This window comes from Babylonia areolata, chromosome 25 (assembly GCF_041734735.1).
Source record: "Babylonia areolata isolate BAREFJ2019XMU chromosome 25, ASM4173473v1, whole genome shotgun sequence".
Lineage (NCBI taxonomy): Eukaryota > Metazoa > Mollusca > Gastropoda > Neogastropoda > Buccinidae > Babylonia > Babylonia areolata.
The window spans coordinates 33,625,910-33,641,462 of NC_134900.1; the positions used below are offsets into that span (position 1 = coordinate 33,625,910).

At 40.6% G+C, this 15,553-nt stretch overlaps 1 protein-coding gene across 4 annotated transcripts; it reads left to right on the top strand.

Annotated features, from left to right (window-relative positions):
• The first annotated feature begins 876 nt into the window (after positions 1-876).
• On the top strand, positions 877-14,421 carry LOC143299970 (uncharacterized). Of its 4 annotated transcripts, none has more exons than XM_076613524.1 (5): positions 877-986; positions 3,493-3,667; positions 10,079-10,204; positions 10,788-11,010; positions 12,494-14,421. In XM_076613524.1, exons 2-5 carry the CDS (start codon positions 3,541-3,543, stop codon positions 12,636-12,638), a joined length of 621 nt encoding a protein of 206 aa, XP_076469639.1. In that variant the 5' UTR covers positions 877-986; positions 3,493-3,540; the 3' UTR covers positions 12,639-14,421. The 4 variants fall into 4 exon arrangements, with proteins under 4 accessions (XP_076469639.1, XP_076469640.1, XP_076469641.1 ...); XM_076613525.1 differs by having other exon boundaries at positions 10,800-11,010; XM_076613526.1 differs by having other exon boundaries at positions 3,493-3,619.
• The last annotated feature ends 1,132 nt before the right edge of the window (positions 14,422-15,553 follow it).

Here is a 15,553-nt window from a genome sequence, read left to right on the forward strand (position 1 = left end):
TACAGTTTTGAAGAATATGTCACCACCGAACCTGCTGATGAGAGAAGAGATGATCAATTTGTAATTTAACAGTACATGAATTTGAACTTAAGTATGTTCTGTAATTCCATAGGCTTAGCTTTTTACAGTAATAACAATAATGATGAAAAGGAGAAGAACAATGACAACAAGAAAAGGAAGACGAGATAGAAAATCAGTCATGACAGAATTCAGTGACGCTGCAGCAGCGCAATATAAATAATATGATTAATTTTAATCTGTAGTTATTCTTTGGAATGACTGGAAACATTCCTAACACCGGCCAGAAAGAAAAAAGCCATAAAACAAACAATGTTGTAGAAAGAAGAACAGTCAGAAAGGGCAGGGGTTTTGCAGTTCTGTTCAGTAAAACTGACCAGGTTTAAGAACTCATTATTTGTACAAACAGCAACAGAATGGAATCAGCTGGATAAAGAAGTTATCAGTGCAGGGACTACCGCAGCATTTAAAAGCAGCCATCAAATGTTCCCTGCCAGCGGCTGTTCTCCACCACTAACAGATTTCTTTTCTTTTCTTTTTAATGTGCTCTTCCAAGTCTGTTGCAACGCTGGCCAGGTTTGCCTTTGCAATGTACCTAGTTTTAACACTAAACCATGTAATACTACTCATCTACCATACAATTTTGTGTAGTGTGTAGTGATTGTGTGAGTGTGCCTTTTGTATTTGTTTTCTTGTAGGGATGTTGTTGCTTTCCACAGTATTTCTGTACAATAAGAGTTATAATTTAAAACAAAAATGTAATCTGGTCCTGAAACGAAAACAAACAAAAGTCGTTTTTGACAGATTCTGGTAAAGTGACACACAAGCAACAACAGACGTCACTTCCCGTGGAACCGAGGCCGTTCACAAAGAGGCCATGCGCATTTGTATACTGAAGTGCCGTGTGCAAAACGAATTTTGTGAACGGTGAACAGCGACGCAAAGAAGCCGTGTGTAGAGGTGGAAGGGTAAGAACTCTGGAATGTAGTTTATATGCTTAGACAGATAATTGTTTGCTCGACGGCTGTTTTTATAAATTGGTCAGTATGTTAATAACGTTCACGCCCTCTCTGGATTCGCATTTGAATTCAAGAAGACTGCCCCCCTGTAGGTGATGGAAGAGCTCGTCAAGTGGTCGAAAGTCGGCCATTGATTCAGTTTTCATTGAGCGCGAAGAAATTATTTCCTGGTTCGTTCGCATAAATCGTATTACCTGCGTAAATTTGGTTTGTCATTTTGTACAAGCTGTTAACATGGGAATGACGGGGACAAAAGTACTGCTGAATTAACAACTGTTTTCATGGTGGTTGTGTATCTTTAACAGGGCAAAGTTTAGCTGGACACGAGGAAGGGCCAAAACCGTGTTTTGTCGTTGATGGTGAAATTGGGTCACTCGAATTCCTAGAAGAATCTTGTCGCAGTTTCATATTGATCAATAGTGTGCGAAAAGACACGAAAGTATTAATCGCGTTTGAGAAAAGTTGAAACAGTATGAAAAGTTAGACTTTCTTGACGTTTGACATAAAGTGATAAGCACACGAAGGGCATCGCATGTATTTCTAGCTGGTTTGCAACCACGTGCTGTTTACTAATTGTACCCTTTCAGGCAAGCCCATTTGTTTCAATGGTTTATGATTAAGTGAAGCAGTGTTTGAGTGTTCAAGAAAAATGTTCGTCCATGTGTCAAACTCAGGGCAAAGAATAACCACATGTATGATTATTTCATTAAAGTGTTCACACATTTGAGTGTAAAACTGTAAGTGTAACAGTAAGCAGTGTAAAGCATTTAAGACATTGGTGCTACATGACTTTATTCCTTTGTCAGTGTTTTTTGGGCAGTTAACGACCAGAGGAGAGATTCTCTTTCCTGTCTTCACAAGAATTTATTACCTGTATTCCGGGAGGCTCCTGTAAAACCTGTAAAACGTTGGAAGTTGACTCCAAAGTCCAGTGGACTGACATTTGTGCTGTATTGCATTAAACATTTATGTACAACCCTGCTTCTTCAGGTCAGTGGACGCTGAGACCTGTGCAGAGATTGGCAGATTAGTGTACCACTTGTTCAGTTGTTGATTGTTATGGATTTTATGTAACGTTTTTAATTGTAGAGATTCTTATTCATTTTAAGTTACAACTGGAAGTGCTGTTGAAAAAAAGTGTGGTTTGTGAATAAATGCAACATTCTACTTTTTTATAGGTGTTTGTTTATATATTTTTTTTAAACCTTTATTTGACCCTCAATTTTATATGTATGAAAGGGGAAGCGGAGAAGGCTTGTGGTCTGTCCAGTGTATCAGCAGCAAGGTGTAGTTAAGACAGCTGGATACATATCATACATGATAAATAGACCGCTGGAGAGTTCCGTGCTTGTATGACTTTTAGAGGTGCGTCAGATGGTTTGTGCTCTCGAAGTTGATTGGCTGTCTGAAATTTTGATTAGGCAGAACATGCGAAACAACAATCTTCTTTTTCTTTTTTCTTTTCTTTTTTGTGTGTGCATACGATGGCACTTCATTTATGAGAGTTTGGTTGTAGCAAAGGAGGCTATCAACTGAAGAAATGGAGGACAGCACACGTTTGCTGCTTTTGTCTGTGTTGATTGCCATTTGCATTGTTCGAATCGCGAGTAAAAGTTGGATGCGCATGCGCAAGATCCAAGATGGCTGCAAAACTCTCCAGTGGTCTATTGCCACATGGGATAGCTGAAACTGGATGTACGTTGGCATCGGATATCGAGAATAGAGACTTGACAATGGAAATAAACAGAACTGGACAGTCAGAAAATACCAAATCTTTTCCAGTTCAGTTTTGACAGTGACTAAAAAGTACAGGGTGTGTGACTAAGACAGAAGGCTAGGGTTAGTAGGAAAGTAGAAAATACAGAGAAAAACTTTTTGATTTTATGCCCTTTGGTTTCAGGATTTCATCATTCATGGCCTTTATTTTCCAAAGTTTATTACTTCATTCACATCTATGATTTGTTTTCGAAGTACATGCTTGTTTGTTAATTCTTAGTATATAGCTGATTATCAGCTTCATACGTAACCTTGAAAAAAGTGTTGACAGGTGGTTTGTCCCCCATTCATCTCAGTACAAATGTCCTGTTATGTTTGGTGAGGCAGGATGTTTATACTATTGTTGTTACGGATAAAAATCAGCTAAAAAAAAAAATTCATTATTATTATTATTTTGTAATTATCATTAATGTCACTTATTTTTGAGAAGGGTGATAGCTGCAGAAAACTTTATTTTAGAAATTCTGTCATTGGTGGAACTGCACTATATGAAAAGTTATTTTCATCTTTTTATTTAATTGATTTTTGGGAAGGGGTTGAGTGAAGAGGCCCAGGCAACTACATTCTCAAGTCATGGAGTTTGATAATACAAAACTTTTTTTAGTTTTTATAATGATACAGTAAAATAATCATTTTGATTTTGCCTGTTATTGCAAATTTGATTTTATTTTTGTTTCAGAGGTGGTGTTTACTTTGGAAAACTCTCACCAGTAAAAACCCAATAAAGATGAGCTCTGACAGCAGCTGCTACAAGTGTGGCAAGCCTGGCCACTTCGCCCGCGAATGTCGCTCTCGAGGAGGAGTAGGTGAGAAAACGGGTCGTGGAGACCGGAACTTCCGCCCCCGCAGTGCAAGTAAGACGGGCATGTGTGCACCCTCCTTCAGTTGTTCTGCCCCATTGCCCAGTCGTGGTAGTTGTTTGATGCATGGGTAAAGTGACAGTTGTCCTTGTGAGTTCTAAGGGAATTCAGCTGCTTTTTTTGTGTTTTTTTGGTTTGTTAATGGTTTTGTTTTTTTGTTTTAACAATTTGAGTTACGCAAGGATTCTTTTGTGAGCATTGTAAATCCCTAATCCCCAAAAATTGTAGGCTCCTAATCTCCAGTTCCATTTTTTTGTTCTTTCTTACAGTATAGGTGAAGTGGGCTTAGTCATGAAGTCTGTTTTACTTTTAGACTTAGAATTGGAGTAACTATTGTGTGTGTGGCATAAAATGATAAAGAACCCAGAGCATGGGGGTTTGTGTTTAGAAGATTGGAAGTAGTAGCTGCAGGAACTGATTCTTAATAGCTCTTGGTTAAGGTTTAAAAATCTGTTTAATCTGAAGCACTGGTTTCATGAGGAGTGGCATTCATACCAGCCCTACCCCTGGTGACTTAGCTATTTCGTCTTTGCACCGTTTTCATTATTTCAGCGTTTGTAGTGTTACCTGACAGCTTTGTAATGTGTGCTGCCTTGTCAGATGCTGAGTGTTGTGTTCCATAGGCTGTACTCAATCCAGGCTGAGATATTTGTTGTTGATATCTGTAAGTTGTAACATATATATAATTAACAGTGCACTTCCGTGACATCTAGTTTTTAATTTTGGGGGGGTACTATAAATATGTACCATGTCAAACTGATGCAAACTAGGCCTATTGGTTGGCTCTGCTTGGCCAAAATTTGCACGGCTATCAGTAAGAGAAAAGACGCCCCGTCTTGTCCCGTTTGCTCTTCGCCAATAAAATGCCTCTAAAAGCTACAAGCGCTGAAACATTCCTTTGACCAAGGCTGTCGATGCCATCTTGTCAGGTTTTCACTCAGTCTCGTCTAACGCTTTTTTTGGCTTTTAAGCGTGTTCATTTGGCTTTATTTTGTTGCATGCGGTTTGATTTTATTGTATTCTTTCAGTCTGTGTACTCGATTCGCCTCTGCCCCTTCAGATTGTACTTTTTCGATCTTGTCTTTCCTTTCTCTTTTGGGCCTCAGATTTTTTGCTGGGTGCTTTAGCGTGGTTACCATACCTTGTCAGTCATCCCACAGTGGGAGAAACCATGATGCTGGGATCAAGACTCGGCTAGAGACTCTCCCAGGCATGGAGCTCATGGTTTTTCCGGATAGGGACTGCGGCGATGCGTCCTCAGACACTGATCACGGAGGTGACACTCGTCAAAGGGAGCTCATTGACCCTTGGGGGTGGGATCACAGGATGGCTGGCGCCCATGGGTGGTTCCCCCCATTCTACCCATATTGAGGTGCACCTGTGGTGCATGCTGGGTTGCTGGGAGGACCAGGGACCAACGCCACGTCCTCTCCCTCCCCGGACCCAACCCAGCACATCTCACAGGGTGACACTGGCCTCGACAAGTAGGATCGACTACTTGTCGGTCAGGCTGAGCTCCATGGCCAGTAATGCCACTCCATCCACAAATGGACTTCTGTCACCCTACAGGTGACCTCCATGGTCACAACAGCCTCCTTTTCAGGACCGATGGCTGCCTAGTCACCTTGCTCAGCTTGGGGGAACCTGCAGTCCCCCACACTCTCTCTCCCCTCCCCCAGCCCTAGGTCTTACAGGGAGATGAGTGGGTGTTTGTTCCTTGGCATCCAGGGATGCCCTCACTGAGGTGTGGCACCCGCCATCCCAAGCGTGGTTGGACCTACGTTCCACACACTCCCCACCCTCTTCAGGGGTCGAGGAGGAACAGCTGCTGCCTTGGTTCCCGCTCGGGATCGTCCCAGCTTGTTCCGCTGGGCTGACTACAGCTTACAGGATGCCCCAGTTGGTACGTCCACTTGGGATGGGACCCAGCAGGGGATGGACTGGGTGCAAGAGTGGGAGCCTCTGTCTTCGGATGAGGTCGAACAAGGGGATGAGCACTCTTCACCCCCATCCCAGGGTGACAGTCCATGCCTCCCAAGGGACCAGCCTGAACCAAACTTGGACTTAGCCGAGCTCGAACTGACCCTCCCCAATCGGGTCACGCATGCTGAGTCAGTCCCTCAAGCCACATTGTCACCCTTGGCCCTCCTCAGGCAATGTGACTTCACTCCAGAACCACCAGATGACTGAGAGTGCCAGAAATGGTGCAGGAATGGCTTGATAAGTCAGCTCACACTGTCATAGGTGCCGCTTCCATCCCTCCTCCAGGCAGGGAGTCGTTCTCTGCCCCGGGCACTTTTCCCCCAGGCAAGTTCCTCAAAGACTCCTCCAAAGGCGGGGTGTGGTCCTTGTACACACAGGATCACCCTGCCTACATGGAAGTTGAGCCCTCCGTGCAAGACAGGATGTTGGTCTCACTGCTCCTTGGGTCTCAACCTGTCTGCTAGATCTGTGCGAGGGTACAGGGCTGCCATCTGTACCACCATCAGACAGCTAGGTGGTCCTTTGACGCGGATTTCCTGCTCAGAGAGGTGGCTAGGGGTGCCTTTCTGAAGGAAGCTAGAAACCCCAGGAGAGTGCCCCTGTGGAACTTGTTCCTGGTGCTTTCATTCAAAAGCAACCTTTCAAGCCTTTGGGAACTATTTCTTTCGACTTAACCACCCTCAAGACCACTTTCCTTCTCTTGCTAGACACAGGCCATCGTTGAAGTGAGATACATGGTTTTAGTGGAATGCCCCAAGATCTGGCCTTCCACAGAGATGGTTCCATCACCCTCCGTTTCCTTCCAGAGTTCCTGGCTAAGAACAAAGACCTCTGGGTCCCTTCCCCCTCTCAGAGGGTCAGACCTTTGTCTGATATTCTTGCTCAAGACGATGAGGATAGGCATCTCTGCCCTGTTCGGTGTCTCTATACTATTGGGATAGGTCTCCCCACAGGCGTTCTTCTCAGAGACATCTTCTCATCTCCCTCAATGAGAATTACAAGAAAGACATTGCTGCAGGCACCATTTCCTGCTGGGTTTCCCCAAGTCATTCTTAGAGCCATTCTGTCATGCTCACAGGGATATCAGCTGTCTTAATCCCAGAGCACACGAAGTGCGGGCCATAGCCACTTCGGCTGCTTTCCACCACCCAGTGTTGCTGCAGCATGTCTTGGAGGCAGCTTTCTGGCAGTCTGAGTATCCCTTCAGCTTCTACCACAGGGATTTCCGTATGACCTGGGCTAACGGTTCCAAGGGGATTTCCTTTGTTGCGGCTAACACTGCTGTCTCGGTTAAAAGGGCTCTCCATGTGAACCACTTGGTGTTGCCCTCCACCATTTGCTTTAAATTCTGCATCAGTTTGACATGGTACAGTATATGACACCAAAAGGAGTTTGTATAATACTCCCTGTTTGGTGATATATATAGTGATATACTTAACATGTCAAACTTGAATGCCCGCCCGCCCGTCCGTCCCCGCATCTCTGCCGTGGTTTTCATGGGGCATTTTCTCTCACAGAATGATTCAGCGCTTGTAGCTTTTGGAGGCGTTTGATTGGCTGTTAGCCGCGTGAAATTTGGCCAAGCAGAGCAAACCGATAGGCCTAGTTTGCATCAGTTTGACATGGTAAGTATATGTATCACCAAACAAGGAGTATGATACAAACTCCTTTTCCAACAAAAAGAAATGTCAACCAAAATAACAATTGCTGTTGCTTTTGTACATGATATTCAATGATTCCCATACTACAGTTTATATTTCTAAAGGTTAATTTGACCTTTGTCCAGAATACGTAGGGTCATGTGGAAATGTCTGTTGGTTGGATTTGAAATCAAAGAAATAAGGATCTGAATTTGAATGTATGGAAGAGCTTTGTGTGTGTTTTTCAGTGATGTGTGAGAGTGAACAGGTATATCATTGTCTGTAAGGCTAAGTACTGTTTCGGTTATTGGGGAGAAGAAAAAAAATTTTTTTTAAGGCATCAGCTTGGCTTATTCATCCAACCGTTTTCCTTCTTTGTCACATCTTTCTTGGCAGGCTGTCTGTGCATCAGGCGTCTCGCAGTGTGACTTGGCTAACTGGCTTGCCTACTGATGTTGACTGTTGCTTTGCATATGGGGGCTTGGTGTTTAGTGAAGATGCTGTTTATAGTGACATTTTGACATGACAATGCCTGAGGTGTTGGTGTCAGTTGGTTACCTTTGTTTTTGATAACCGTGTGATCAGTATTTTAACTGTACAAATGGCTCTAGTGCACAGGGGCGAGAATGGTACCTAGAGGTTTCCTGGAAGAATGTTGTGAGTTTCAGTTTCTCAAGGAGGCATCTGTGTTTGGACAAATCCATGTACTACATCGCATCTGCTAGGCAGATATCTAAGAGCAGCATAACCCAACACACTTGTCAGGACTTGAGGGTGTGCCTATCAGAGTGGGTTTCTTTTATAGAATTTTTCTAAAGCTAGTAAAAGACAACACTTTTGTTGCCTTGGGTTCTTTTCCTTTGCACCAAGTGCGTGCTGTACACGGGACCTAGGTGTATTGTCTCATCTGAAAGACTAGAACCTCAATTGGATTTTCCAGTCAAACTTTGGAGAAAGGGCAAGAGTGGGGTTTGAACCCAGACCCTCACGACACTATTGACAGATAAACGGCCTAATTGTTCTGTCACCTTTCACTGTCGTGAATGTGATGGTCATTGTTCTGTAATTGGTACAGACACATTTTGTTCAGTACCCGATGTTCATTTGAAAAATGATTTAACTTGACATCACGGGAGGAAAATGGCTTGGTGTACATCATGTATGCACAAATAATTAATATATATGACTTTTATACCTGTGATGGGAATTCAGGAAGCATTTGTGGGGAGAGTGAAAGCTTTACTGAGGTTCATTATTTGTAACAGAAAAAGTAACAAAAGCAAGTGTTGCTGCTGCTTGAGTTAGTTTCGTTGTGAAGAACTCGAGGATTTGCATGCCCAGAATAGCTTTTCAGTATGCTTGGCACTTGCTGATTCCGGCCTTGATTTTGCATTGACTGGCATTCAGTGGAGGCATTTGATAATATGGTTTATTCTGTTCGTTTTTGTGTTATATATATATATAGAGAGAGAGAGAGAGGGAGGTTTTTTTTTTATTTATTTATTTTTTTTAGTTGTTAAATGAAGGTTTTGTTCAAATATAGCTTATTTTGTTTCTGTTCTGTTCATGTTGTTGTTTCATCACTGCATGGCATTAGTAATATGACAGGATTTTTCTATACAAATAGTAATTAGGGAAAAAGTGGTAGCATGGCAAGATTTTCTGTACAGATAGTAAACAGGAAAAAAAAAACTGCCAGCTCACCCAACCTCTATCCTAAACCTATCCTTTTTTTCTTTCTTTAAAAAAATTTTTTTTTTTTTTAGTATTTACTATTATTAATAGCCCTACACAATTTTTGTCTTTATATTTTTATAGTTCAGATCATATCCTCTTCATTGCCCCAACCTTATCCTTCATGGCCCAGGTATATTGTCTTATTTTGGAAGCTATGATACATCCATATGTATGCATTATGTGTGCATATGATTTGCCTCATACTACAGTCCCCCAATATTTTATTGCTATCCTTGGGAGTGTGCATTAAATGCCTGTCTTGTCTTCACTGTAGTGCAGATTTTTTGTGTGTGATAAAAGCTTTTGTGATATAATGCATGTTACTGTAGTAACATGAGTTTGAAATTTAGAATTTTGATCTTGTTATATGCATTAAGAAATGGGAAAAAAAGACAGAAAAAAAGGTGGCAGTATTTTACTGTTGATGAGAATGTACTTGCACAGTAGCAGTGTGACACTGACAGTGCTTTAAAAAAAATTATTTATATAACCAAGATGAACTATATTAAATAGTACTGAAATAGGTCTGTAATATTCATGAAAATTAGTAAATTATTGGGGGAAGAAATTACATATGATAATATATAGATGGTTGTTAATTCCTTTGTAATTTGTTCTTCGTGCTGTAATTGGTTTAGTGTATCTTCAGAGAAGTTTATCTTTCATGTATGTTTGGACTATTGCAAATTGTGCATTGATTAACCAAACTAGTAAGAAAATGGTAATTAGTGAAGGTAATGAATTGTATTCTTGCAGTTTTTCAAGTTCATGCAGAAATAATTGGTTTTTGCTGGATTTTAGATTTCAGTAATGCTGATAATTTTCACTTTAAATTCATTGAAAATAAGTAAAATTTCTCGTTTTTCTTGTTTGGAGAGAATTAATTTCAGCAGTAATAACAAAATGTTTTGTCAGTTTGTGGACTTCTTGCACCCATGTAAAATGATTAAGGGTTATGATTATTGCTTTGAATGACATGTCTGTTGTACCTGCATTTGGATTTTTCTTGCATTGTACACTTGCGGATTTCTTTTGTGTGAAACAGCCAAGTGTTACAAGTGTAATCGCATGGGCCACTTTGCCCGTGAGTGTAAAATGGACGTGGATCGCTGTTACAAGTGTAACCAGCTTGGTCACATCGCTCGCGAGTGTGTAAAAGACATTGATTCAGGTAAGCAAGCACTGCTTCACATTCCAGTTTTTATTACTTTGAGATATTTAGTGTACTGTCTCTTGATCAGAGTAAGGGTAAATTGAGTAAGTGAATAAATGAAAATATATAATCAAATGGATTGGGTTTTTTGTGCTTGTGTGCATGCAGTGTCAACTTAATCAGTGGAAAACTTTATCTGTAAAAAGAATCATAATTATGGCCATGGACATTTTTTCATACAGATAAACCTCCATAAAAAAGAAATTGGAAAAAACAACAAACAAAAACAAACAACAAAAACCCCCCAAATTTAGTATTTTATAGGGGCATGTTACAAAGAGGTGAGAAAAAAATGTGATTTTTTTCACATGGGTGTGTAGCAAAGAAATGTGATAATTTTTCATAGAGGCCTTGGTAAATTGAAATTAAATCTTTTTCTCAGCGGCATGGTGCAATGAAATGAGAGATTTTTTTCCACAGGAGCATGTTGCATTGAAATTGAGCGGCATGTTACAAAGAAATGTGATTTTTTTTTTTTCACAGGGATGTGTTAATAAAGAAATGTGTTTTCTGCAGGGGCTTGTCATGTTGCAAACAAAAGTATTTTCCTCAGGGGCGTGTTACAACTGCAACCAGACTGGACATGTTCAGCGTGACTGCCCCGAAGTGAGCTGTCGTCCATGCTTCAGGTGTGGGGAAACCGGTCACCTTGCCAAGGACTGCCCAGACACTGACCAGCGCAGGGATGATCGCAAGTGCTACAACTGTGGTGGCACTGGTCACTTGTCACGTGACTGCACTGAGACTGACCGTGCTTGTTACAGGTGATAATTTCTTCTTTTTTTGTTTGTTTTTGTTTTGTTTTTTGTAGTTTTAGATTGTTTTATATATTTTGATTTCCTTTTTTTAATGGATATAATTGAGGTGAAGAGAGGATATTAGGTGTATGGAATTTGTCAAAATAGCCATGATTTTTCCTCATTTCTCTTGAATTTTGACCCATAAAGAATTACTCCCCCTGCATTAAAAAAAAAAAAAAAAAAATACACGCACACACAAACGAGAGAAACACTGTCAGTACAAAAACAAAATCAGTGATCAAAGAAGTGAAGTAAAGAAATCTAAGCCTGCTTCTGTGCGGTTACTGAGAATCTGTGGATCATAACTGAAAAAATTATCGACCTGTCACAAATCTCATTTTTTTAATCAAAATTGCTAATAAAATATTGTATTGTCTCAGCTCTTAACTCATCTAGAACAAAATCGTTTACTTATTAATTCTCACCAATCAGCTTATGGACGAGGTCATAGCTGTTAAACAGCCCTTCTTGGAATATCTGATTTGCTTACTGGATTTGATGATGTCTGTTCTCACTCTTTTACACTTGTCAGCAGCCTTTGACACTGTTGACCACTCTATCCTCTTGAACAGACTTAAAACTTCCTTTGGTATTTGAGACACTGCACTAGCGTGGATCACGTCTTACCTGTCAGATTGTACACAGAATGTGTGTGTGTAAATGATAGATACTGTGGTGTATTTGCCTTGAGATATGGATCAGTCATCATGCGATGTCACATTAGAGCTTTGCTGATGACACTCAATTTTATGAGTGGGTATCCATAGCTAAAATGTGAAATTGCACTGGTGACTTAAACACCATAGTACATTGCTGCAACTAAATGATGATAAAACTGAAATGTATATTAAAATGTATGTATGCATTTTGTGTGTATGTGTGCGTTTAGTCAGTCACATTTTGGTGTGTGTACATAGCATTTAATGTGTCATGTAAACAAGTGTTGTGTAAAGCACCTGGGGTGATTTCTGGATTGTGTGCCATACAAGTAATGAAGTATCCAATATTATTCTGCTCCACTGAGCATGCTTTGAAATTGTCAACAGTGAAGATCAAAGGGAAAGAACCACAGAATTACTGGTACACCATGACAGAATTATTGCCCTTTGGCTGAGCAAGTTCCCTCGAACTGTTGGGTGCCTGCATTTCGCTCAAAAAAAGTTAAACAAATCAAAAAAAAGAAATTCAAGAATTTTTTCTGAGTGGAAATGGTAATAGAAAATTTGCAAACATTTTGGACAAGTCTGCTTGTGCACATAATGCTCTTGAATAACAATGCATTGTCGCGTCCCTCACCTGCTTGACAGGGTCTTTGGGTATGGGTACAGGGGCATTGAAATTGTCTTTGTTGCTTTTCAGTTTCAGTCAGAGTTGCTAAAATGTTAAGTTTTCAGTTAATTGGGTGTGCTTTGTGCCTAGTACTGACAGTGGTGTTTGCACCCACCAGGTGCGGGGATCGTGACCACTTGGCCCGGGACTGCCCAGAGAACATTGAGCGCAAGGAGATCCAGTGCTACAACTGTCAGGAGGTGGGCCACATCGCTCGTGACTGCCCTCAGGAGCAGGAGCAGCAGCAGCAGGAGGCCTCTTGAGCTATTCTGCTGCCTCTGGCCGTCCGCCACAGTCCTCTGGGCTGTTGCTTTCTGCTCTGGTTTCTGTAGTTGATTTATCATTTGTGTGGATTTTCCTTGTTCCAGCTCCCAACTTTTTTTTCTTCTTTTTTTTGGTCTTTCCCTCCAGAAATGATTTGTAGTCCAGATATTTGGAGGTGGGTTTTTGATACATGTGTGTACTGTTTTTAATCCTAGGAAAACTTTTGTGTGTTTCTTTTTAAAGGTATTATTGTGTGCGTTTTGTTTCACTTGGGGAATGGATGTATTGACAGGAAGCTAAGTCAGCAGCTTTCTATGATCCCCCTTTTAAATTCTTTTTTATAATTTAAAGTTTGAAGTATTTACTGCTTCCGATGGCACCGTAGTTGCTTCCATCCTTCTCTTCTGCTGTGTACATGTCTGCTTGACCACATTACAGGAAACTCACATAGGTTGTAATATTTCACATGAAATGTTCTCAGTTTCTGAAGAAGCTGTATCAAGACTAGCTGGGGTGTCACTGTATGTGTGATGCAGTAACAGGGACAATATTAAACATGTTTTCTGATGGCTTTGTTGGACCCCATATTGGTCAGTAATGACATGGCTTACTGTTTGCCCGAGTGCTCGAAAATGTTGTGTTGTCAGTGTTAACATGTTGACATGGTTGAATGCATGTTTGTGGTTGTGTTGCTGGATATTATTCACATTGCTGAGTGCACATATGCTGCTGAATCAGTGAATGTATGACTGGACATTTCATGTGTTTGGCGAGTACTTGCTTGTGACTGATAAGATGTATGTATCCTCTACTTTGTTCCCATGCTTGTGTTTGAATTGGATTCATGTGATTGATGAATGCATGCCCAGAAATATGGAGATGAACATTGTTCATTGTGCATGTGCCAGTGAGCATGTGAATTTACTGTGTTCAGTTGACAAACGATTTCCAAGGTGTCTGCATGGTACGTGCAGTGCAAGTGAGAATGCTTTCACATCAGTAGGAACCAGAAATTGTTTGCCGTTACTTAGGGTCGTTTCTGTTTTATATCTGCATATGCCAGAAGATTAAGCATGACATTTAGGTTGCCATTTTATTTGGGTAGAAAATTGTCAGTACTCAAGTTGAGACTCTGAAATCAGTACAGAATCAGTAATGGGCTGTTGTCTCTTCAAAAATGAAATGCTGTGTATTGGGGATTGTGGTGTAGGAGAATTCAGCTAGTGGTTTTGGCACTGTCTTTGTATGCCGACGGGTGGATGTCTTGCATGGGGAGATCCAGTTGTGGAGAGGAACATCATTGAAAGCTTTGTCTTTGATAGCCTGAGTTTGGATTTGCAAGGTGATGGGATACACATTTTCCAAAAAGTTTTGTGCAGGTATTTGCATAGCTGTATTTTTTTTGTGAGGTTCGTTGATCCTCGAATGAATGACAGTGTTATTGTTAAGTGTCCTGTTTTATGGTTCTAGACAGGCCTGTTTTTTTTTTTTTTTCTTGGGGTTTAGGTCCTACCCCATTCAAAGTGAGTGAGCTTCAAATGTCATCTTGTACAACATGTGTTGTACACATAGTGGCATGGTTCTACACGTCGGCCTTTAGAGGCGAGATTGAAAGAGGAGAAGTGCCTCTGTGGAGGCGTCATCTTTTCAAAGGCAGCTGTCACATCCCATTCTGTGGTCTGGTGCTGCCTTCGTCTTGTTCGACTGGTAGAGCAAGTGTTGTGCCTGATTTTCTTCTCTGATGAGCTCACTTCTTGGGTTTTTCATAAGAAGCTTCCTTTGGCTGGCTTGACTGTAATGGGGAATGGTTTTGGTTCAACTTCAGATGAAATTCTTGGGCTTGACAGATTTGATAGTTTCGATATTGGTGGTGCTTCCCCCCCCCCAAGAAACTGCCTTTATAAACATTAGTTGTGTTTTTGTTGATAAAAAGATAGTAGTAAAGCTTTTTATGATTTAACAGGAGCAAAGCTATTTCAGCATCAGCAATTTCTGTGCTGTTGATTTTCTAATGGACTGAAAATTTACATCATTACATTTTTCTTCCTTTCCCCTGTTAAAACTGTACCATGTAACTGTGAATGGGCTTTTCAGTTATTAAGGAATTCGTTTTGGTAATGATTTTCAGAATTGAAATGGGACATGGTTTTGATTGCCTACATTACTGCTCAAATGTTTTCTTTTTTCCCCCCCTAAATTATGTAGAACTCATTCTTTTGTTATCATGGAAGCATTTTAATTGTCTGGCTTTGAGCGTTGATTCTGATGGCCAAGACAAGCATTCATGTGTCACTTGCGAACAGGTTATACAAAGAAAAATTCTTTATCAGATGATGGCAGGTGTGCAAGTGTTTGAAAATTTGAGATCAGATTTTCAAAATTCTGTGTCACATCCCTTTTGGATAAGCCATTTTACGTTTCTTCTTTTTTCAGTGCAGTTTTAGTAGTGTGTGCTTAAAACACTGTGCTTGCATAAGACAAACCATATGTGAAGACTTGATAACGGCGCTGTGGATGCTCAAACTGAAAGCATTAATTCACAGAGATTTTTTGTTGCATGAATGGAATGATCATTAGCTCAGTCGATGATCTTGCATGCATTTCAGTTTCTCCTGAATGATTTGTCATAAGGAATCCAAGCTGGAAAACTTGGACACAGGCATAAAATTTGTCAGGGTATTTAGAATTTAAATGTTTGACTGGTTGGCTTTGGTGCAAGCATTATTTCAGGAAGTGCGACAGATTTCTAGTTTGGAGAAGAAAATTGCTGGATTTCTAAGTTTTCAGGGGGTAGAATAAATACAGATCTCCATCTTTTAAGTAGACTAATACTCCCTTTGATTATGTTAAAAAACAAAACATTTTCATGACAATGACATTTTCAGTGCATACTGCTCGAACAAGACAGACTGTA

Excerpts from the sequence above, each read along its gene's own strand:
- LOC143299970 (XM_076613524.1), top strand. The coding sequence starts at position 3,541 with ATGAGCTCTGACAGCAGCTGCTACAAGTGTGGCAAGCCTGGCCACTTC. Across the intron at positions 3,668-10,078 it reads CTTCCGCCCCCGCAGTGCAA|CCAAGTGTTACAAGTGTAAT; the intron begins GTAAGACGGGCA and ends TGTGTGAAACAG. Across the intron at positions 11,011-12,493 it reads ACTGACCGTGCTTGTTACAG|GTGCGGGGATCGTGACCACT; the intron begins GTGATAATTTCT and ends TGCACCCACCAG.